This window comes from Ursus americanus, chromosome 6 (assembly GCF_024610735.1).
Source record: "Ursus americanus isolate L20-20 chromosome 6, mUrsAme1.1.p, whole genome shotgun sequence".
Lineage (NCBI taxonomy): Eukaryota > Metazoa > Chordata > Mammalia > Carnivora > Ursidae > Ursus > Ursus americanus.
Window position 1 is genome coordinate 26,376,445 of NC_142132.1, and position 20,255 is coordinate 26,396,699.

General features: G+C 44.8%; 1 protein-coding gene and 1 long non-coding RNA gene across 5 annotated transcripts in view; one reads left to right on the forward strand and one right to left on the reverse strand.

The window, feature by feature from the left end:
• Positions 1 to 18,800, forward strand: part of ARMH3 (armadillo like helical domain containing 3) — a 175,387-nt gene extending 156,587 nt beyond the window's left edge. For all 4 annotated transcript variants that reach the window (XM_087862761.1, XM_045802937.2, XM_045802938.2 and 1 more), the window contains 2 exons: positions 14,756 to 14,872; positions 17,114 to 18,800. In XM_087862761.1, coding sequence (XP_087718887.1) covers positions 14,756 to 14,872; positions 17,114 to 17,206 — 210 coding nt within the window. In that variant the 3' untranslated portion in view covers positions 17,207 to 18,800. The remainder of the gene's footprint in view (positions 1 to 14,755; positions 14,873 to 17,113) is intronic.
• On the reverse strand, positions 5,924 to 17,119 carry LOC148109774 (uncharacterized). The gene is made up of 2 exons (XR_015724741.1): positions 16,851 to 17,119; positions 5,924 to 7,767 (listed from the first exon to the last, which is right to left on the reverse strand). It is a non-coding gene; the product is annotated as an uncharacterized LOC148109774 (long non-coding RNA).
• Positions 18,801 to 20,255: the final 1,455 nt, after the last annotated feature.

The following is a 20,255-nucleotide window of genomic DNA, read 5'->3' on the forward strand; positions in this document are numbered from 1 at the left end:
CAACTCTTGATTTGGGCTCAGTTCATGATCTCAGGGTTGTGAGACTGAGCCCTGGGACCTGCTCTTCGCTCAGCAGGGAGTCTGCTTGAGATTCTCTCTCCCCCTCCCTCAAACCCCCGCCCCCGCTCTCTAAACAGACAAACAAACAAATAAATAAAATCTTTAAATGCCTATAGGATTTATCATTTATGATGAGTAATGTGTGTGTTTCCTCTCTTGTTCCTGTTCAGTCTGGCTACAGGTTTTATCAATTTTATTAATCTTTCCAAAGAATTAGTTTTAGTTTTATTCATTTTCTGTTATTTTGTTTTATCTATTTTATTGATTTATATGACTATCTTTGTTATTTCCTTGTTTGCTCTTCTTTTTCTAATTTTTTAGAAAGATTTTATTTACTTGAGAGAGAGAGAGCATATGTGAGCACAGAGGGAGAAGGAGAAGCAGACTCCCCACTGAGCAGGGAGCCTGACATGGGGCTCCATCCAAGGACCCTGAGATCATGACCTGAGCAGAAGGCAGATGCTTAAACAACTGAGCCACCCAGGCACCTCTTCTTTTTCTAATTTCTTAAGGTAGAAACTTAGATCATTGATTTTAATTCTTATTTTCTAATATAAAAATTTAGTGATATAAATTTCCCCTGTGTTAGCAACATCCCATAGATTTTGGTATGCTGTGTTTTCATTTTCATTCACTTCACAGTATTTTCTCATTTCTTTAGTGATATAAAGAACTGTGCTGTTTCATTTCCATTCTGGGGGATTTTTCAGATAAATTTCTGTTATTTCTTATTTTTTCCCTGGTAGATAGAAAATATACTCCGTGTGATTGATTTCATTCCTTTTAAATTTATTGAGATTTGTTTTATGGTCTAGCATGTGTTCTGTCTTGTTGAATGTTCTGTGTGCATTTTAAAAGAACATGTTCTCTCTTTAAGGGGCACCTGGGTGGCTCAGTCAGTTAAGCGTCTGCCTTTGGCTCAGGTCATGATCCCAGGGTCATGAGATTGAGCCCTGTGGGAGCCTGCTTCTCCCTCTCCCGCTGCTGCTCCCCCTGCTTGTACTCTTTCTCTCTCTCCATCAAATAAATAAATAAAATTAAAAAAAAAAAAAGAATATGTACTCTCCTGTTGAATAGAGTTTTCTATTTTCTATAAATGCCTTTACGTCTATTTGGTTAGTAATATTTAAATCTTCTGTTTTCAAAAAGGAAAAAAAAAAACTTCTGTCTTCACTGACTTTCTGTCTAATTGTTTTATCAGTTATGAGGAGTATTGAAACTTACAACTGTTAATAGTAGACTTTTTAATTTCTTCCTTCATTTCTGTCAGTTTTGCTTCATCCAGAATTTTGAAGCTCTCTTATTAGGTACACATATACATTAAAATTGTCTTTGTAATGAACTGACCCTTCTATCATTACAGAAATTTCACTTTTTACTCCTGGTAATATTCCTTGTTTTGAAGTCTCCTTTGTCAGATATTATTATAGCAATTCTACTTTCTTTAATTGGTGTCTCCAGAAGCATATCTTTCTCCATCTTTTTACTTTCAACCTGTGTCTTTATATTTTAGGTGAATTTCCTTTAGACAATCCATAGTTGGATCTTAATTTTATGTCCAATCTGACAGTCTCTGTCTTTTGATTCAAGAGTTACATTTAATTTATTTATCAATATGGCTGAGTTAAAATCTGCCATCTTGTCTTTTTTTCCCCCTTTTCTCCCACCTGTTCTTTATTCATTTTTTTCTTTTCTGCCTTCTTTTGTATTGACTGGCTGTCTTTTATATTTTATATCCACTGTTGACTTTTTAGCTGTACCTCTTTGTTTTATTTTTAGTGGTTGCTCTTTAACTTATCGCAGCGTACCTTCAAAATAATGTTATATGACTTCATGTAACATGTAATAACCTTGCAATCATTTATTTGTATTGCTCCCTCCTGTCCTTTGTACTGGTATTGTCATACATTTTTCTTCTAAGTTTTATAAATTTTCTTCCAGGTTTTTTAAATACATTGCTATTATTACTATTATTTCTTAAACAGGAGAAAACCAAATTTAATAGTGTACATAGGTACATGGGAGAATGCACACAGACATGGGAATTCCCACATTGCTATTATTTTTTGCTTTAAAGAGTCAATTGTCTTTTAACTCATTTTTATAATTTATGTAAAAGTATATTTATCCATGTATTTACCATTTCCAGTGTTCTTCATTCCTATTTATAGATCCAGATAATGTAATTTTCCTTCTGCCAGAAGGACTTCTTTTAACATCTCTTGTAGTGCTGCACTTTTGGCAACATATTCTCTCAGACTGTTTGAAAAGATCTGTATTTCACCCTCATTCCTGAAGGATGTGTTTCCTGGATATAGAATTCTAGGTTAATAGTAAATGGCAGGAGGTGGGGGGCATAGATAGTATTTTGTTGTTTTCTAGTTTCTGTAGTTTCTGACAAGAATTGTGAATTCTTCTCTTTTTTCCTCTCTATACAATATATTCTTCCCCCTGTGGCTGCTTTTTATATTCTCTAACACTAATTCTCAGCAATTTTATTATGTTGAGCTTTATATCTTCCATTTTGTTCTTTATTATGTTCATTGATGTTTTTAAATACTTGAACAAATTTATAATAGCTCTTTTTATTTTATTTTGGGGGGGCAGAGGGAGAGGGAGAGTTTTTTTTTTTTTAAGATTTTATTTCTTTTAGAGAGAGAGAGTGTACAAGTGCACAAGGGAGCAGGAGGAGGGGCAGAGGGGAAGGAGAGGAACAAGCAGGCTCTGTGCTGAGCACTGAGCCTGACATGGGACTTAATATCAGGACCTGATCATGACCTGCACTGAAATCAAGAGTCTGAGCCACCCAGGCTCCCCTATAATAGCTCTCTAAATGTTCTTGCTTTTAATTCCAGTATATCATTCCTGGGTCTGTTTCTTTTGACTATTGTTTCTTTTGGTTATGAGTCACATTTTCCTGTTTTTTACATGTCTGGTAATTTTTTATTGGAAACTAGGCATTGTGAATGTTATGTAGTTGAGTGCTAGATTTTGTTGTCTTTATTAAATAGTGTTGGACTTTGTTCAGGAAGGCAGGTAAATTCTTTCTGGAATAGTGTGGTCCATTTGAAACTTCCTTTTTTGTTGTTGTTGTGATTTTTTTTTCCAGTTTTATTGGGATATGATTGACATACACCACTTACAAGTTTAAGGTGCACAGCACAATGACATGACTTACATATATTATGAAATGATGACCACAATAAGTTTAATCAACATCCATCTCATACAGATACCAAAGAAAGGGCAAAAACATTTTTTTCCTTGTGATGAGAGCTCTTAGGACTCATTCTTAACATTCAGACGTACCATACAGCCGTGTCAATTATAGCCAATATATTGTACATCATCAGTACTTATTTATTTTATAACTGGAAGTATGTGCCTTTTGACCAAATTCATCCGTGAAACTTGTTTTTAATCTTTGTTTGGGTAGGTTTAGAGTAGCCTTCACTCTAGGGCTAGTTTGGTTCCACTACTAAGGTGTGACCGTTCTGGGGTCTCCGGAATGTCGTAGGTATTCCACAGGCACTTCTCATTCTGGTTGGTCAAAATCAAACACCTCTCAGTCCTGTATGAGCTTACAAGATTCTCTTTTTGGGGGAGATCTCGTTGAGTTTTTACCCTACACGTGCAATCCTTATTATCAGCAACAGATTCAGTGGGAATACTATGCAAATCTCTGTTAATCTGCCTTACAAATTCTAGCCACCTCTGTCTCCCCAAAGTCCAGTGTGTCTCCTTAGCCCAGCAAGACCTTATGCTCACCTTATGTTTTCTTTCTCTCGGCATACCTGTCCTGAACTCCCTATTATCCAGTGTCTATCCTAGTATCCCTGTTATCCACTCCCTATTATCCAGAGGGTTGTGTCTTTCACAGTTCTTACCTACTCCATCATGACTGAAGTGGAAGTCGTAAACTACTTAAAAATATTACAGTATACTTGGAGTTACTCAGCTAAATTTTTTTAATTTCACTCACTTTTCAGAGAACCTTCCCTTGTATTAACTATTCACATATATTGTCCCATTTTACTTCATTTCTCTTTCTTCCTCTTTCAGTCAGTAGAGGGTAGAGTCTTGAGTGGATATTGGAAACAATATATGTAGTGAGCATTTTAATATTCTTTTTAAGATAATCCACTAAAAGATGTCTCTTCCCTTTCCCCATTTTCCCTTTCTGTTCTTGGGTCCAGGTCCCAGCCTTACATTGATCCTTTACACAGGCTTACCCTCAAATCTCTCAAAACAAGAAGGAGAATTGAAACATGAAGCTCTTGCATAGCTGACATTTTGTCCTTTTAACTGTGTACTTGATCACTTTGTCCCTTTTAGGCCATGTCTGGATGGACAGGTTTTGCCCTGTTTAAGAGAAACTTAAGCAGACCGAATCTGAAGGAAGTAAATAGCCTTCTCTGGGTACTAGTTAGCCTTGGAGCTCCTGAACCTAGTTGTTTCTTCTCCTCATCTTCTGAGATGCAAATCTGTTAGTTACAGTATGCAACAAAGTGCTAAAAATAGCTCACCAAGACTTCGAACCTGGCTATTCAAAGAACACCGTGTGTATGTGCTTTGATTGTTTTGGACAGTTATCTAATGAGTACCCTGCACAGTGGAGCAGAACTTGTGCAGTTGAAATTCATTGCTAAACTGAACACACCTCAAAAGGACATTTTAGAATGGATCAAGCCTGATTTCTGAGAAATTGAAGCAATAGATTGTGTGTTTGGGAAGTAAAGTAATATTCTTTCCCACCTTTTTAACCTTTTGCTCATCTTTTGTGCAGGACTTATTTTTTCAGCATCAGGGCTGAGCCTAAGCAGTCTGCCCCTCAGGTGACAGGACCTGATGAGCCTAAGCTGTCAGTGCCAGAGTCACGGACTTGTCAGAACTAATGGCCCTCCTGGCGGCTGCCATCTCAGGGGCCTTACTACACTGGTGGAAAATTTTGCACTCAGAAGTAACTGACACAGTAATGTAAAGTGGAGGAGGTGGTGGACAACATAGAAGAAATCTTGGATTCGTTAATTTTCCCTGTTTTAAAAGGTGTGATACTCTTTCCATGAGGCCACTCATTCATTGGTCAGTTTTGCAGCTGATGCCAAACAACACTAAGCACTGCTGGCTCCACCCTGTAAGTGCTTATATCTGTGGGTATGACCTTCAAGACGGTTTATCTTGAGTCCCCATTTTGTTTGTTAGCTCCTTAAAGGCAGCACTTGGCTCTGAGGGCCTTAGACGCCTATCAGAATGCTGAGAAGAATGCTGGGTGTACTGTGATGGCTTAACTCTAATCTTATTGTGTGACCTTGATGAGAAATTCCTTTCCTTTTTGGTTGGGCCTGAGTGTTACTAAATTAGTCCACAAGCATGTTGAATGTTTACTGTTTCTTAGGACTCTGTTAGGCATTGTGGAAAATCTATAATGTAACACTGGGTCTCTTCCTTTAGGGGACTGGCAATCTAGCTGTGACACAGTTTCAGCAAGGAAATCGGTGGTAGTAGTACATTTGTTTTTCCAGGAGAGGACCTGCCACTCTGCCTGTCTACATATATTCTTTTCTCCACAGGAAATCCCTCTTTGGGAAGCCTATGGAAGACACATCTCTTCTAGAAAGTGGGGGAGGGGAGAGTTTGCTCATTTATGGCAAGGCTTGGAATTTCAGGTTCTAAAAAGCAGTTATTTCTAATAATACACTATATATCATGGGGCTTCTGGGTGGCTCAGTCGGTTGAACAATTGAATGTCTCCCTTCAGCTCGGGCCATGATCCCAGGGTCCTGGGATTGAGCCCCCATGTCATGCTCCCTGCAGAGAGCATGCTTCTCCCTCTGCTGTACTCTCTCTCAAATAGAATAAAATCTTAAAAAAAAAAAAGTGAAAGATTATTTAAAAAAAAATACACTGTATGTTAATTGAATTTAAATAAAAAAAAGAACAAAAAGCCATTATTCGTGGAGTTATACTAAAATGAAAGAGAATCATAATGTAAAGCACTCTTTGTCAGGTAGTATGACTGGCACTTTATATCTATTGCCTTATCTAACCCTCACAACTACTTGTCTCTGAAGAACATTATTATAATCCCTGTTTTACAGATGAGGAAACTGAGGCTTACCAGCCAGGCTAACCTACTAGTAAGTGGTAGAGCTAGGATGAGTTCAGGCAGCCTGACTCTAGAGCCATACTTTTTTTTTTTTTTTAATTCTAGTATAATTAACATACAGTGTTATTTTAGTTTCAGGTATGCACATAGTGATTCAACAATTCTATCCATTGCTCAGTGCTCATCAAGATAAGCGTCCTTTTTTTTTTTTTTAATTTTTAAAATTTATTTGAGAGAGAATGAGAGAGCATGGGGGGGGAGGGTCAGAGGGAGCAGCAGACTCCCTGCTGAGCGGGGAGTGGGACACGGGATGCAATCCTGGGACTCCAGGATCATGACCTGAGCAGAAGGCAGTTGCTTAACCAACTGAGCCACTCAGGCGCCCCAGGTAAGTGTCCTCTGAATCCTTCTCCTGTTTCACCCATCCCCCACCCACCTCCTCGCAGGCAACCACCAGTTTGTTCTCTCTAGTTAGGAGTCAGTTTTTTGGTTTGTCGCTCTTTTTTCCTTAATTTGTTTTTTGTTGTGTTTCTTAAATTCCACATGAGAGTGAAATACAGCCATACTCCTAACTATGTTATTTTGAAAATTAGTAGCTGTTGGTTGAAACTCTTTTTCAGGGCCCAAGTACAACTAGACCCAGTAGTGACCCGTCACGGTCTTTACTTGGAGAACATCTTTGCAGTGCTTCTTGTTTAGCTAATTCTGAATTTAGAAGAATAAATGTGGGTTATGGAGGAGGAAGAATTGTCTTTTTGCTTCTTTATCATCCGAATTCTGCTTCCATGCAGTGCAACACCTGAGCAGAGCACTGCTTAACTGAGAGGCCACTGAGAGGCTGTCCTTGCACTGGTGAAATCGCAAGGTTAGGGACAGACCTTTATTGCTTCTGGGAGGAGAGAGGGTTGTTCCTCATTGGGAGACACATCACCAGTTCTGGGGAAGGTGTGGTTTAGGGAAAGTAGAGGACAGATGAGTGGCTACATAGATTAGGTCCTTTCAGAGAAAAAGAATGATCAGACTTCAAATTTGTCTTCAGTCTCTTGCCAAAATTTACAGAGCATTTCAGCCCTATAACAGATTCAGAGAAAGGAGCTAGGCAATGCCTTGAATAGGTCATTCTCATTTTTAGAGGAAAGGGTATCTTCCTTTGAGTTTGAGGAAGTTTGCTGGGTAGTAGAAGGAAAAAGTTTTCAGACTTCCTGGCTGACTTAACGTGTGTTCTTCCCGGGACAACGAGAGGGAGATCTCAGTCTGCATTCACCATAAAAACTGCCTGCAACTACTTGGCCACTCCTCTCCCCTCTAGCAGTCCCTTTACCACTGACTGTTGTGGAAGGCCTGCTCTGCTCAGCACTATTTCTTTAGAGATAGGACTTGATGCTAGAGCAATGAACAGTTTAGACAGGTGGCATGGAGAGCAAACCCTTTTAGTCCAGTCTTCTTGGTTCTCTGGGCACAAGAATAGCTTTGTCCCAAAGGTGGAACCATTGCAAGGAATGAATTTCCTTTCCCAACAACTTGCCATGGACCAAATTCTTTCATTATTTCTCTGTCATCAGCTCGTAGAATAAGCAGTATCTGGTCAGCTTTCTCAAACCCTGAGAGAGAGAAGAAAAGGCAATATGCAGTGTTACACCTGATGATGCTCTCCGTTTGTGATTTCAGAGCTTGATCTCTCACGCTGTCTTTGCTCACCTTATGGGGAAAAAAAATGGAGCAAAAAAATAATATTCTCTATTAGTGAATAAACACCTGAAATAGAGCAAACGGCCAGAGTCCAGTGGGAGAGATAAGATGGCGATTATCATGAAAATCCTCTAAAAGCGTTTATCATCTTTCCTCCTTATAATTACTATATCTGTTTCAAATCATCCAGAGATTAATTTTTCTAGGATTAGGGGTTTGGCAGGGTCAAAGCAGAAGGGCATGGAAGTGGGAAGGGAGTGGTTACAGTCTCTTTCAGAGAATGAAAAATTGGCCTTGAGGTATGAGCATTCATTGTAGAATGTATTTTGGGGCCCCTGGCTGGCTCGGTCGGTGGAGCCTGAGACTCTTGATCTCGGGGTCATGAGTTTGAGCCCCATGCTGGACATAGAGTTTACTTTTTAAAAAGGGAGGGGTCACATTGTAGAAGGTATTCATTGAATCTTTGGGAGGGAGTGGAGGGAGAAGCAGCCTCCCCGCTGAGCAGGGAACCGATGCACTCGATCCCAGAATGTTGGGATCATGACCTGAGCCAAAGGCAGATGCGTAACCGACTGAGCCACTCAGGTACCCCTCACTGAATATTTTTAACACCCTGAGTCCCAAGCCTGGAGACCACCTGACGGCTGCAGCCAAAGAAGCCCATGGAAGATTAAAGACCTTTGTATTTCAAGCTTCTAAATGAGTAACAAATAATTAAAATAGCAACCCCGGGGCACCTGGGTGGCTCATTCGGTTGAGTGTCCAACTCTTGGTTTCAGCTCAGGTCATGATGTCAGGGTTGTGAGAACGAGCCCTGTGTGGGCTCTGCACTCTGTGCAGTCTGTGGGCTTCACACTCAGTGTAGAGTCTGCTTGAGATTCTGTCTCCTTCTCCCTCTGCCCCTCATTCTTGTGTTCTCTCTCTCTTTCTAAAATAAAAATAAAAATAAAATAGCAGCCCAAACTAGATTTTGCTGATAATGAGTTTGGCGTGGTCTTTACAGTTTTGGTGGTAGTTGATAACCAACTGCAGCAGGGCTGAGCAGGATCTTCAGCTGCTGTTGGTGGAAATTGACAAGCCCTGGAGCCCTGAGGGACCTGGTAGCAATGAAAACTTAAAGCATCAAACCAGGCTTTCACCAGGTTACCTTTCCAGCTCTCCACAGGTCATGCTTCCCCACTCCTTAGTGAGTTTGAATTCCTTGAATGTTTGTTCTCTGAAAAATTAAGCTTAGCCTGTAAACTAAGGAATGTGCCCCCAGTTTAAATTAGCTTGCCAATACAGAAAGAGCACTGGATTGGGAGTCAGAAGACTCTCTTGTCTAATTCCAGCTTTGTGTTTGGGTATTTACAATCTTTCTGGACATCTGTTCTTCATCTGTGAAATGAGGGCCATGGATTAGGCAGGTGATTTCAAAAGTGCCTTCCAGAACTATTATTTCTGTGGTTCTGTCCCCATAGTAACACTTTGGCAAAAAGAGACATGGTTGCCTTCCATATCGTTCTCCTTTTAGTGAGAGCTCCAGACCTTCCTGGCCACCATTTCACCACCTCATTCATCTTATTCGAATGGATCAAGTATTTCCTATTTCCATTTCTTTTTTTGTTTCAATCTCAGTAGCCTTCATTCATTGGCACCTTCCGTTGGCTAGATCTTATGATTTATATTTTATGTTTATTTCATATATTATCTCTAATCTTCATAATATTATAAAAAGTGGTGTGATGATGACTGTTTTACCGATAAAGAAACTAAAGCGTAGACAGCTCAAGGTCATATAAGTACTAAATGATGATGCCAAGATATGAACCCAGGTTTCTCTAACTCTATAGCTTCTTTCTATTACATCCCACTGCAGTCTTAATAGGTTCCATGTTTATTTCCTATTCTATAAGAAGTCTCACTAAGTGTCTCTATTGTCACCTTGTGGTTTCATCCTCATTTGGCAGCCTGGCTTCTAGGGAAAGATATACATGTTGCCCTGGCTGAAAGTGGGTGGCTAGCAGTCTTACGTACTCTCCCCAAATAGGTTATACTGTAGATGTCAGTTCAGATTGAGAAGGTAATGAACACAAGTTTGCTGTCAGGTCACATCCTATTACTTAGATGTCTGCAAATTCTCATTCTTGGAATTCAGTCCATCAGACATTTGAGACTAAACAATTTTTCACACACAAGGCATAGACCTCTAACATCAAGATTGGATAGCCATTTGCCAGGAACTTTTCCATTGGTAATTCTCCTTTGCTGCTATCTTTAGGCTAGAAGTTACTTCCCATTTCAAAGGCTCTGCTAAAAAAAACTTAAAAAAAAATGGGGCCCAGGCTACTGAATAGTCTGTGGGGAATGCCTATCATATGTGCTTGGGGAAAGGTGTGTGTGTCTGAACCTCTTCAATAATATTGAGCTTTTTGAAAATAAATAAATAAATATATATATCTCACTTTGTGCACTGGGTCTCTCTCCTTCCTGATCCTGATACGGCCAGGAGCTTCACAACCTGTATTATGCAAAACTGGCCTCTCTGGGCATCTCTGCTGAGTTTTTCTTTAACCTATATCCTCTTGGATAACATCAGGATTGTTAAGCAGTGGGTACTAGATATTCTTTGACTTCTGGCTAATGCATTGCCAGTTACACTAAGGATAGTGGGGTCATTATGGAAGCCTGCTTTCATATTGAATAGAGAAATTAGATTTCTTCTTTACCAGAATCTGAATGAAGATGTGCAAGGCCCTATCTCCTGGCTTATGGTTAGAACTATCTGGGGATAAGAACTACCAAATGTCTATTGTCACCAGAAAGAACTTTTCATTGTAAAATTAGTAACCATTTATTGACTATTCCTTATGTGTTAGACATTGGACAGTCATCTCATATCATTCTTATATCAGCTTTATAAGGTTATAGTATGGGTAGTGTTATCCCCATTTTATAGATAAGAAAACTGAGTCTCAAAGAGATTAAGTAATATGTATAAGTTTACAGCTCACTAGTCGTTGATATGGGACCAAAATTCATCTCTCTGACCTTAAAGCCTATGTCAGGCCCTTCTCCTCCAGAGACTTTAGGGGAGGGGTTTAGTCCCTACCCCACTCCTAGTTTGTTCTTCCTTCACCTGAGGCAGAATATTTCAAGGCAGAGAAGAGGGCATATGATCTTTGAAACTGAGGCCATTTATATCTTCCACCTAAATCCAGAAGATGTTCCTTTGTGGTGAAGAATTATTTCTACACAAAGGTTCTTTGGGTTAGTTTGAAATCGGTAAGTACTTCCTGGGCTGTGAAGACCATTCCTCTTAAGTCCCAGGAGCTGTCCAGGTAGCTGTGTAGCCACTGGGATGATAATGTTTTTATCAGTTGTATGTGGAGTCAAAATGTTTATTCCCATGTTCTTTTAGGAAGGTGAATTCAAATTCCATTTTATAGGGATGCCTGAGTGGCTCAGTCGGTTGAGCACCTGCCTTTGGCTCAGATCACAATCCTGGAATCCCAGGATCAAGTCCTGTATTGGGCTTCCTGCTCAGCGAGGAGCCTGCTTCTCCCTCTGCCCCTCACCCCACTTGTGCTCTCTCTCTCCCTCTTGCGTGCATGCGCTCTCTCTCTCAAATAAATAAATAAAAATCTAAAAAAAAATCCATTTTATAGAGAGAGACAGGCTGAGGCTCAAAGAGCTTAGGTAAATTGTCTGAGATCCATTGTAAGAGTGGGATTCCCAGTTAAGTTCTTTTTCTGTCAGGTCCCTTGCCAGGACCCAGGCGTCTGTCTACTGAGGGCCATATGTGGGCGTATAAGGACTCCTTAGAGAGCCTGTGGCTTGTTAATGTTTTTCTGCTTTTGGAACTGCCTTGAGCTGAGGTGGTGGGCATGGTTCTAGGAAGCCCACAAGCCCAACAACCTGATGACGGAAGGTGGGCTTGCACTTGGGAAATAGAGTGTTCCCTGATGGATTGGGGAAGGACCTTTGGAATGGCCAGAAAGCCAGAGACTGGGGTTACAAATTGTGGTAAAACCTAAGGTACAAGCACCCTGAGAGATTGCCTTCTGCCTGAGTACTGTCCTTTGCCACGTCCCAGGCCAGTGTGGAATGTGAAGCCCAAATGGGATATGTTCCTAAAGTCCAAAGGTACAGAAAGCCAAATCCTAGAATAGGAATGTAGCCCTAGTGCTCCAGAGTCCCAAGTGGGCTAGGGCCCAGACCTGAACTTAGCATATCTACTTCTGGGGTGCCTGGGTGGCTCAGCCGTGAGGCGTCTGCCTTCGGCTCAGGTCATGATCCCAGGGTCCTGGTGTCAAGCCCCGCATCAGGCTCCCTGCTCAGCAGGGAGCCTACTTCTCCCTGTCAGAGTCCCCTTGCTTGTGTTCCCTCTCTCGCTGTCTGTCTCTGTAAAATAAATAAATAAAATCTTAAAAAAAAAAAAAAAAGAATGTCTTCTTCTCCTGGGAATCTAAGAGAGGTGAATAGGGTGGGAGATGGAAGAGGCAGAGTGGACTGAAGGCAGCTTACCCGTGGGTAAAAAAAAGAAGAAAGGAAGTACGACCTGATAAGAGGAGAGCTGAGGTCATGCACTAAGTCCAGCCAGGCCTCTGCTTTCCTTCCAAGGAACTGATAGTTCAAGGACCTTCTCTGCTTTCACGTCCCTTAAAGAAACTGAACTAATTCTTCTGGCAAAAACCAGATTTGTTGGGAAATGAAAAGTCCCTGTTCTGAGTGAGATCTTAGACCTTCCACTTGGCCGTGGTGGGAGGAGAAAGCCCAGGTGATCAGGGCAGCATGCCCTGAGGCCTGAGGCTCTCCAGATGCAGCATCTCTTGACACGCTGCACCTTCTTCTCAGAACTGGCTTGAGCATGGGATTTGTCTTAACCTGATACCCCTCAGGGCTGGCTGAGCCAGGATGCTGGTCATAGGCATTGCTGAGGCTGCCCTGAGTTCAGGGTTAGGGAAAGCATGTATTATTCTGTTCTGTCTGGTTCCTGGGGTCCGGTTCCATCTTGGAGGAATTTTGCTTTTTTAAGGGTTCAAGACATTCACTTCTGGTCCAAGACCTTGGCTGTAGATATTTCAGCTGCAGGCACAGCCCACACGTATGAGAGGGCTGGATTACTTTGTGGGTGACTGCCATTGCTGAGTACTGGTCCTCCTGCTGACAGAGCTGACAAATGGAATTAGAAGCAAAGGAGCCAGCCCATAATAGGGTCTCTCGGATATAGCCAGGCAGAGTGACCTTGAGGAGCTAAGTGTCTGGAGGAAAGGAGACTGAGTCTGGAGCCTGCGCCGGACCTTTGCCCTAGCTATCCCTTCCCCCCAGACTCGAGGACATAGCCTTCCCTGTGTTCTCCATCATTACTCTCCCCTCAGAAATTCTTGGCAGGCAGAAGTGTTTGCTACCAAGTGAAGTGTGTCCTGGCACAAGACTGAATTGGTGAGAACAGCCCAGAGGTACTTTTGTGCCCCTCAGGAGGCCATCTTCCTCCCTCTGACCAGTCCTGACTCTAGCTTATTCTCTTCACCCCTACCTTCTGTTAGAATTAAGCCTCACAATGGGACGCCTGGGTGGCTCAGTCAGTTAAGCTAAGTGTCTGCCTTCAGCTCAGATCATGATCCCAGGGTCCTGGAATTGAGTCCTGCACTGGGCTCCTTGCTCAGAGGGGAGCCTGCTTCTCCTTCTGCCTGCTGCTTCCCCCCTGCTCATGCTCACTCTCTCACTCTGGCAAATAAATAAATAAAATATTTGAAAAGAAAAAAAAAGAATTAAGCCTCACTCATTCCTCCCAAGTTCCTTACTGAGCTGGGAGCTCTCCATGACATCATAGACTTCCCACCCTAGTCAGATCAAGTTACAAAATAGCTAGCACCCAGATTACCACAGTGAGCAGTCATTCCATCTCCTGGTCTCTCCTTTCTGCCCAGCTCACTTCTATCTTGATGTAGTGCATTTCCCCCAAGTTGTCCTAAGACCAATTCATGGTCTTAACAACTGAGGTCACACCAGAACTTCCTTTTGGAACCACAGAGATCCAAGGTTCCTGGAGTTAGTGGAGGTCTGAATCTACCCACCCCATAGAATGAGAAAGGGGAGAGACCCCTCATCAGAACAAAAGATGCAGTCTGCTCTAGCTTAGTCAAGAAAGTGTCCCCTACATCCCAAGGCTGGAAGCCCAAAATTTTGATCCAGGCAATGGATGGGAAGACTGAGTTGGCATGGAGAGATGAAAACAAGTGGCAGATGGTGCTGAGGAACATCCCGGGACTGAAGAAATGTGGTTCCCAGAAAGGGAAAAAGGAGACATTGGCAAATTCTTACTCAGCAACTGTGACAACCTGGCCAAAGAAAGCTGCGGGATATGGCTGAGAACACAGTTATGGTATCAGGATGCTGCTGAGCTCAGACACTCACTGTTCTGTCACCTCTTCTCGTGCTCTTTTACCATATCCCGAATAAACAGCCGTGGTGGCCAGGCGGGATGGGTCAGGAAAAGTCAGGAATACAAGAGATTAGAAAGTGGTCGCAGAGGGCTCCTGCGTGGCTCAGTCAGTTAAGCATCTGCCTTCGGCTCAGGTCACGATCCCAAGGTTCTGGAATCGAGTCCCACATTGGGCTCCCTGCTCAGTGGGGAGCCTGCTTCTCCCTCTGCCTCTCCTGCTCCCCCTGTTTGTGCGCTCGCTTGCTCTGTCAAATAAATAAATAAAATCTTAAAAAAAAAAAAAAAAGGTCCCAGAAACCTGAGGAATTGCTCTCTGTGGCCAGACTTTTTTCTGGGTGATAAGTAATGAGCATAGTCTCTGGAGGTGTTCCTCCAGATTGAATCCAACCCAGGAGGCAGCAGGAGGGGTCTGGGGACCAAGTGACCTAGGGTTTGAATGGCCTAAGTCCTGCCTGGCCCTTGACCTCCCCCAGGTGCTGGAGGTAGTACGAGCCAACTATGACACGCTCACACTGAAGCTGCAGGATGGCCTGGACCAGTATGAGCGCTATTCGGAGCAGCACAAGGAAGCTGCCTTCTTCAAAGAGCTGGTGAGTCTGCCCCACCGCCATCTCTGCCTGTATCTCCAGGGCCCTTTCCCAGCCAGTGGATTATACTGTGCAGGTGGGCATCTAGGGAGCAACCACAGTTTGCCAAAGGCCAATGAAATAAGGCTTGAGGGGTCTGCTGAGATTGGGTGTGCAACTTCTCTTCTAAAGCAGTCCAGGACCGGGCAATGAGAGAAGATATTCCCCAGGGTACTAGTGCCAGGCGGGGAAGGGTGAGGGTTAGGGTTCTCTGAGGCGAAATTGCCCATCCATCTCTCTTCTGCAGCCATGGAGACAGCCCTTGAACAGCTCCAGCTGGGCCTGGGGTTTGACGTGTGTTCCCAGTGGCAGCTCTGGCTCATTACTCCTTATCCGTCCTCCAAGCAGCTAATGAGAGTCATTGATTCTTCTCCTCCTTATGCAATCACTTCTTCCTAAATTCCTAACTGGCTTCTGGTCTGAGTGCCCTCCCAATCTAGTTCCCCTGTCCTCATTCCCTGCCCCCACACTCCCTTTCCAGTCACTCAGCTTCCTGCAGTCCCCACCCTTGGCCACCTGGAGCCAGTGAGCATTTGCTCTGCCTCCTACTCCACCTCCCAGTCAGCCCTGCCACAGAACCGGCCTCTCCCTGCTGATGGTCTCTCTCCTGGCCTGTGCTCAGAGCTGCTCTTGGGAGAAGCTAGGCCTGCCCGTCTGGGTCCTGCCACTCCACCTACCTGGTTGTAAATGAACATTGTGGCTGGAGGCTGAGACCAGGACACACTGTACCTCCTTCCCATAGCTCAGCCCTCCCGCTGAGCTGGGTAGAACGCACCTCAGTCCAGCTTTTACTTCCCCCTGCCAAGTTTGTGATGAAGGTGCTGGGTTGTAGATTATCTGTCTTGTGCTAAACACAGCCCGACTCTGACCCTGACTTGAGATTCCTGAGATTTTGGACTTCCCTAGGGTGAGGAAGATCTGGAAGTGAGTGAGTTGGGAACGGGGAAGCCATGAATATAAAGAAAGCAGAGTCAAGCATCTTTATGGGGTGCGTGGCAAGTCTTTAAGTTGATGTGGGGTTTTACTGGGGGCCCAGACTTCACAAAGAGAGTAGGACATTGGAGAGGAAAAGACCGTGAAGGAGAGAGTTAGGGGAGCTCTGTCTCTGGCCCTTTGGTACTAGCCTCGCCTGACTCAGTTCTCCTTATATCTGTACCTCTGACACAAGGGAGCAAAGAGGGTCTGGTCCGGCTCAGAGCTAATGATCTTGAGCCGCCAGCTAGTTGCTATGCTGCCCTTTCCTCTGCCTCCTGTCTGATGACTTCATTACATTTCCTGTAGCTAAGCAGAAATAGGAGGAAAGCTCCCTGGTCTTTGGGGGCCGGGGTAGATATGCATGCTTTTTCTCCTTTTTCCCCCACTTAGTCTCTCATACACCATTCACTTCTACTTCCCATGAACAATGCTCCTTCGAGAGTGCAATGGATTCCTCCTAGAACCCACTCAGAGTATGGCAGGAAGTTTGGCCCTCTGACTCCTTCTCCACAGGTCCTTTCCTCACTGACATAGGCAACACTTCCTGCAAAGGTCTCAGTTTATGGGGAGAAAGTGTGTGAGGGGAGCAGTGGGGACACAGCAGGGATATGTACCAGTCTTTCCTCTAAAGCAGGGGGTCTTCTTTGTGGTATGGAAAGAGTGTTAGACTGGGAGTTAAACCTGGGTCCTGCTTCCAAGCCTGGGGCTCACAAGCTGTATGACCTCCTCTGGTCATCAGCCTCCTTGGATCATACTCCTGCCATCTATGCCAGACAGGGGCTGCATCTCTAGGTGTTCTTTCCAACCCAGAAAAGTAGATAAATACAAAGGAAGAGAAGATCAGAAATGCATTCTCTAGTCTCATTTTCTCCTCCTGTATCAGACCACTGACCAGACCAGTCCTCCTCTGCGTGGCCAAGGCAAGGACAAAGGCCTGAGCTCACCCTCCTTCCCTGTCTGTGCTTACCTCTACCTCTTCAGGTGCTCAGATGCTCTTCTCACATCCCCTGAAGTTGCTGTCTCTCAGCCCCTCTTCTCTCCTCCCACTTACACATAACTGCTCATTTGCCTGCAGAAATGATAGCTGTTAAGATTCATCTCCTATAGAGAAACACGTAGCACTGCATCTTGGCTTTGTCCCTCAGGCACTGCCCTCTGTTGTGTGTAACCAACTCTCTCCTCTGTTTTCTCTCTGCCTGTGCCCTCTTACCTTCTCCAACCCTTTCCCAGGTTCGATCCATTAGCACCAACGTCCGGAGAAACCTGGCCTTCCACACACTCAGCCAGGAAGTCCTGCTCAAGGAGTTCTCCACTATCTCCTGAGGCCACGCATATCTGAGCAGCTGCTGACTGCCCTTACCCTTGCGGCTCCTGGGCTGGAGGGGGACTGAGGGGAGAGGGGCTGTCCCCAAGGTTGGAGAATAACACAGATACCGAGTTCTCTCGGTGAAGGCCGGGCTTCAGTGGAGCTTGGACAGCAGGGGCCAGGAGGGGCAAACCAGGGATAATCTTATTTGGGGAGGGCTTGGGTGGGCACAGGGAGAAGCCTTCAAGAATATGGGGACTTCCAGCATGGGCTCTCTGGATACCCTCTCACATTTCCAATTGAGATTATAAATTGTGGCTGCTGACTAATTTTCAGGGGCTGTTGGGGCAAGTCTTAGGATGATGCCAATATCCTAAGGGTCAGTGGTTCTCTGAGGCGTCTGAAAACAGACTCTCAGATGTAGATGGAGCCAGTTCTGCTTTCTTTGGGCCTGGGGCTGAGCTGGGCTTGAAGTCTGTGTCCCCTGCAGGCACTCTGTCCAGTCATTAGGACCCTTAGCTCAGCTCAAGGTAGGGTAGGAGTGGAGGACCTTTTCTCTACTTTCTAAATCTGGGAGACTGGAGATTAGAATATGCCCAGTGCCCTGCTGTCCAGCCACCAATTTCTGGATTTGATTCTTGGCACCAGGAGTACCTGTTAGCTTCCCCTGCCTTCCAGCCCATTGATTGGTCAGCACTATAGGGTCACAACCTTAGCTTTTAGTTTTCAGTCTGGTTTAAATTGTCTTTAGGGTGTGTGTGTGAAATAAACATTGACAGGTTTTCTGGAGCCCTCAGGTGCCTACTTTGCTGGTTCCCTTTCCAGCAGCCTCCCCACCTTCCCAATCACCTTCTCCTCTGGGAGCCTCTCCTGCCTCTGCTGAGCTCCCCTCCACTGTTCCGCCCCCTCACCCGGCTGTTGTTTACATCCAGCCTGCCTAAGAATTTCCTCAGGGGAGGAATCTGTTCCTGTTGTGGTCTGGTGACTGGAAGGGAGAGAACCTGCTGGGGGCAGGGTGCCCTCCATCTGAAAGGGACCAGGTGAGCATCATGGAGAGACCATTCTGTCTACCCATATTCTGGGTGGAGCCACAGGCAAGTCTCCTGGCCTTTGGGAAGTTGGCCCATGGTTCCTCCTCTGGACAGCCTCCACTGGACTACTGTAGGCTTTCCATACCCCGCAGCTGCTTTCAAAGTAGCTGCTGCTCTGAGCTTTCCCCCCTTCTAAAGCACTTTCTAAAGCCCTCAGGTTGGCAGGGAACAAGCAGCAGAGGAAGACTCTGGAAGTGCAGGAAACCAGCAGTGAGAGCAGGTCTGGGACCTCCCTGGCTGCTATTCCACTTAGCTTCAAATCTCTTTAGGATACTTGCCTTCCCTGGGAACCAGAGTTGTGGCTCCACCATTGAGCAGATAGGCACTAGTTCCAGAGAATCCACCAGCATGCTGCCACGTACAGACGCAGATTCCTGAGAGATCAGGGGCTAGGTCATCTGATCACTAGATGGGGTAGCTCAGCCTGGGGCATGTAGTGTTCTCCACAGTGATAAACCCCAGAGGAGCTGGAGCTGGAAGCTGGTGGCAAGTTGAAGTTATTAAAAATTGATTTGTATGGGATGGTCTTTTTAGTGTCTTTTGTTGGTTTGCTTTCCTTCATCTCTGTTACTCGGACCTCATTTCTCAAAGACAGTTAAGGTAATCTCCCAGGTGGTCGTCCCGTCTGCCTATCCTCACTTTCCTCCTAAGTCTCCTGGCCCTAGTGGAAGGCAGTTAGGTTAAGAGATGTATAGCTTCCCTTGCCTTTGCTGCTTATGGATCCCTTTCCTATGAAATGAATAAGGGCATGAAGCAGTAGCAAAGGACTCCTTGCCCTCCACTGTAAAAGCCCATCTCTTGGCCCATTTACATTTATCTGTTCTAAGAACTCCAAACAGGAGTCCCATCTTCATCTAGAATTCAATCCTTAAAGGGGCTGCCCATGCTCTGTCCATGCCCCAGTATCTATGCCAGATCTGTGGAGAACCCTCCAGAGCCAGGGGAGAGCCAGGAGCAGGGCATTGCTCCCAAAGACAGCCCTTCTTTTAGCTGCTTGTCCCCCTCTCATGCCTGAACTCCTACCACAATTCCTGCTGAGTTAATTGAATCAAGTGCTTGGAAATTAAATCCAATTGAAGACATTAAATGTGCTGGGGTCACTTTAGCTGAAGCTTTCAGTCTCATCAGGTCACCCCTCCAGAGGAGCCATGGGGCAGGCAAGAGGATCACATGGGACACTGCCACCACACCATCCAGACCCACCAGACACTGCCCACCCCCTTCCTTCTGGTGGTGGTGGTGGGGCTCTTGTGCCCCAGTCCAGTAAAGAGCCTGGGGAAGATCAGACAAGTAGGCTCAGTCACTCAGTAGCCATTCCTCGGAGAGCTGGAGGCAGCCCAGCTCTGTGATAGCCCCTGGCTTCAGAAAAGGAGCTAATCCAAGGGAAGGGGGACTCATAACAAGAGCGTGTCTTACCCCCTCTGTATCTTCACTTGGATCTCCCACACCATTCAGTCACTCCCCAAATCTTCTGGAAAACAGAAGGAATCTAGGACAGGGCAGGTGACAAGAGAAGGGCAGGAAAGTTGAGGGGGGAAAAGGAACAAAAGAACAAGTCTTGAGAAACACCTGGTTCACTCTTTTCCTTTTCTTCCTGGTGGGCCAGTGGGGGTCATTAGATCAGGGAAGAAGGTACCGTCAGAGTGAACGTAGCCCAGAGACGGGGTCTTGCAGTGGCTGAGGGTTGGGGTCTTTCTGAGAGAAGAGGAAACTCTAGTCCACTGGCCTGAGACGAGCCTGTTAGAGTCTGGGCTGCTCTTTGCTCTGCATCCCTAACCCCCTCCTCCTAGCAGGGTGGGCACCGGCAGGCACCACGGAGACCCATACATGGGAGGAGAACAATAGAGAAGATGGGGGCTGACTTGGAGATTGACCTGGGCAGGGCACTTAAAGACTTACCCTGGACGGTGCTGATGGTGGGGGAAGGAGTGCCCAAGAGTTGGGGTGGGGGAGCACCGTTTCTTCCCGGTGGGTC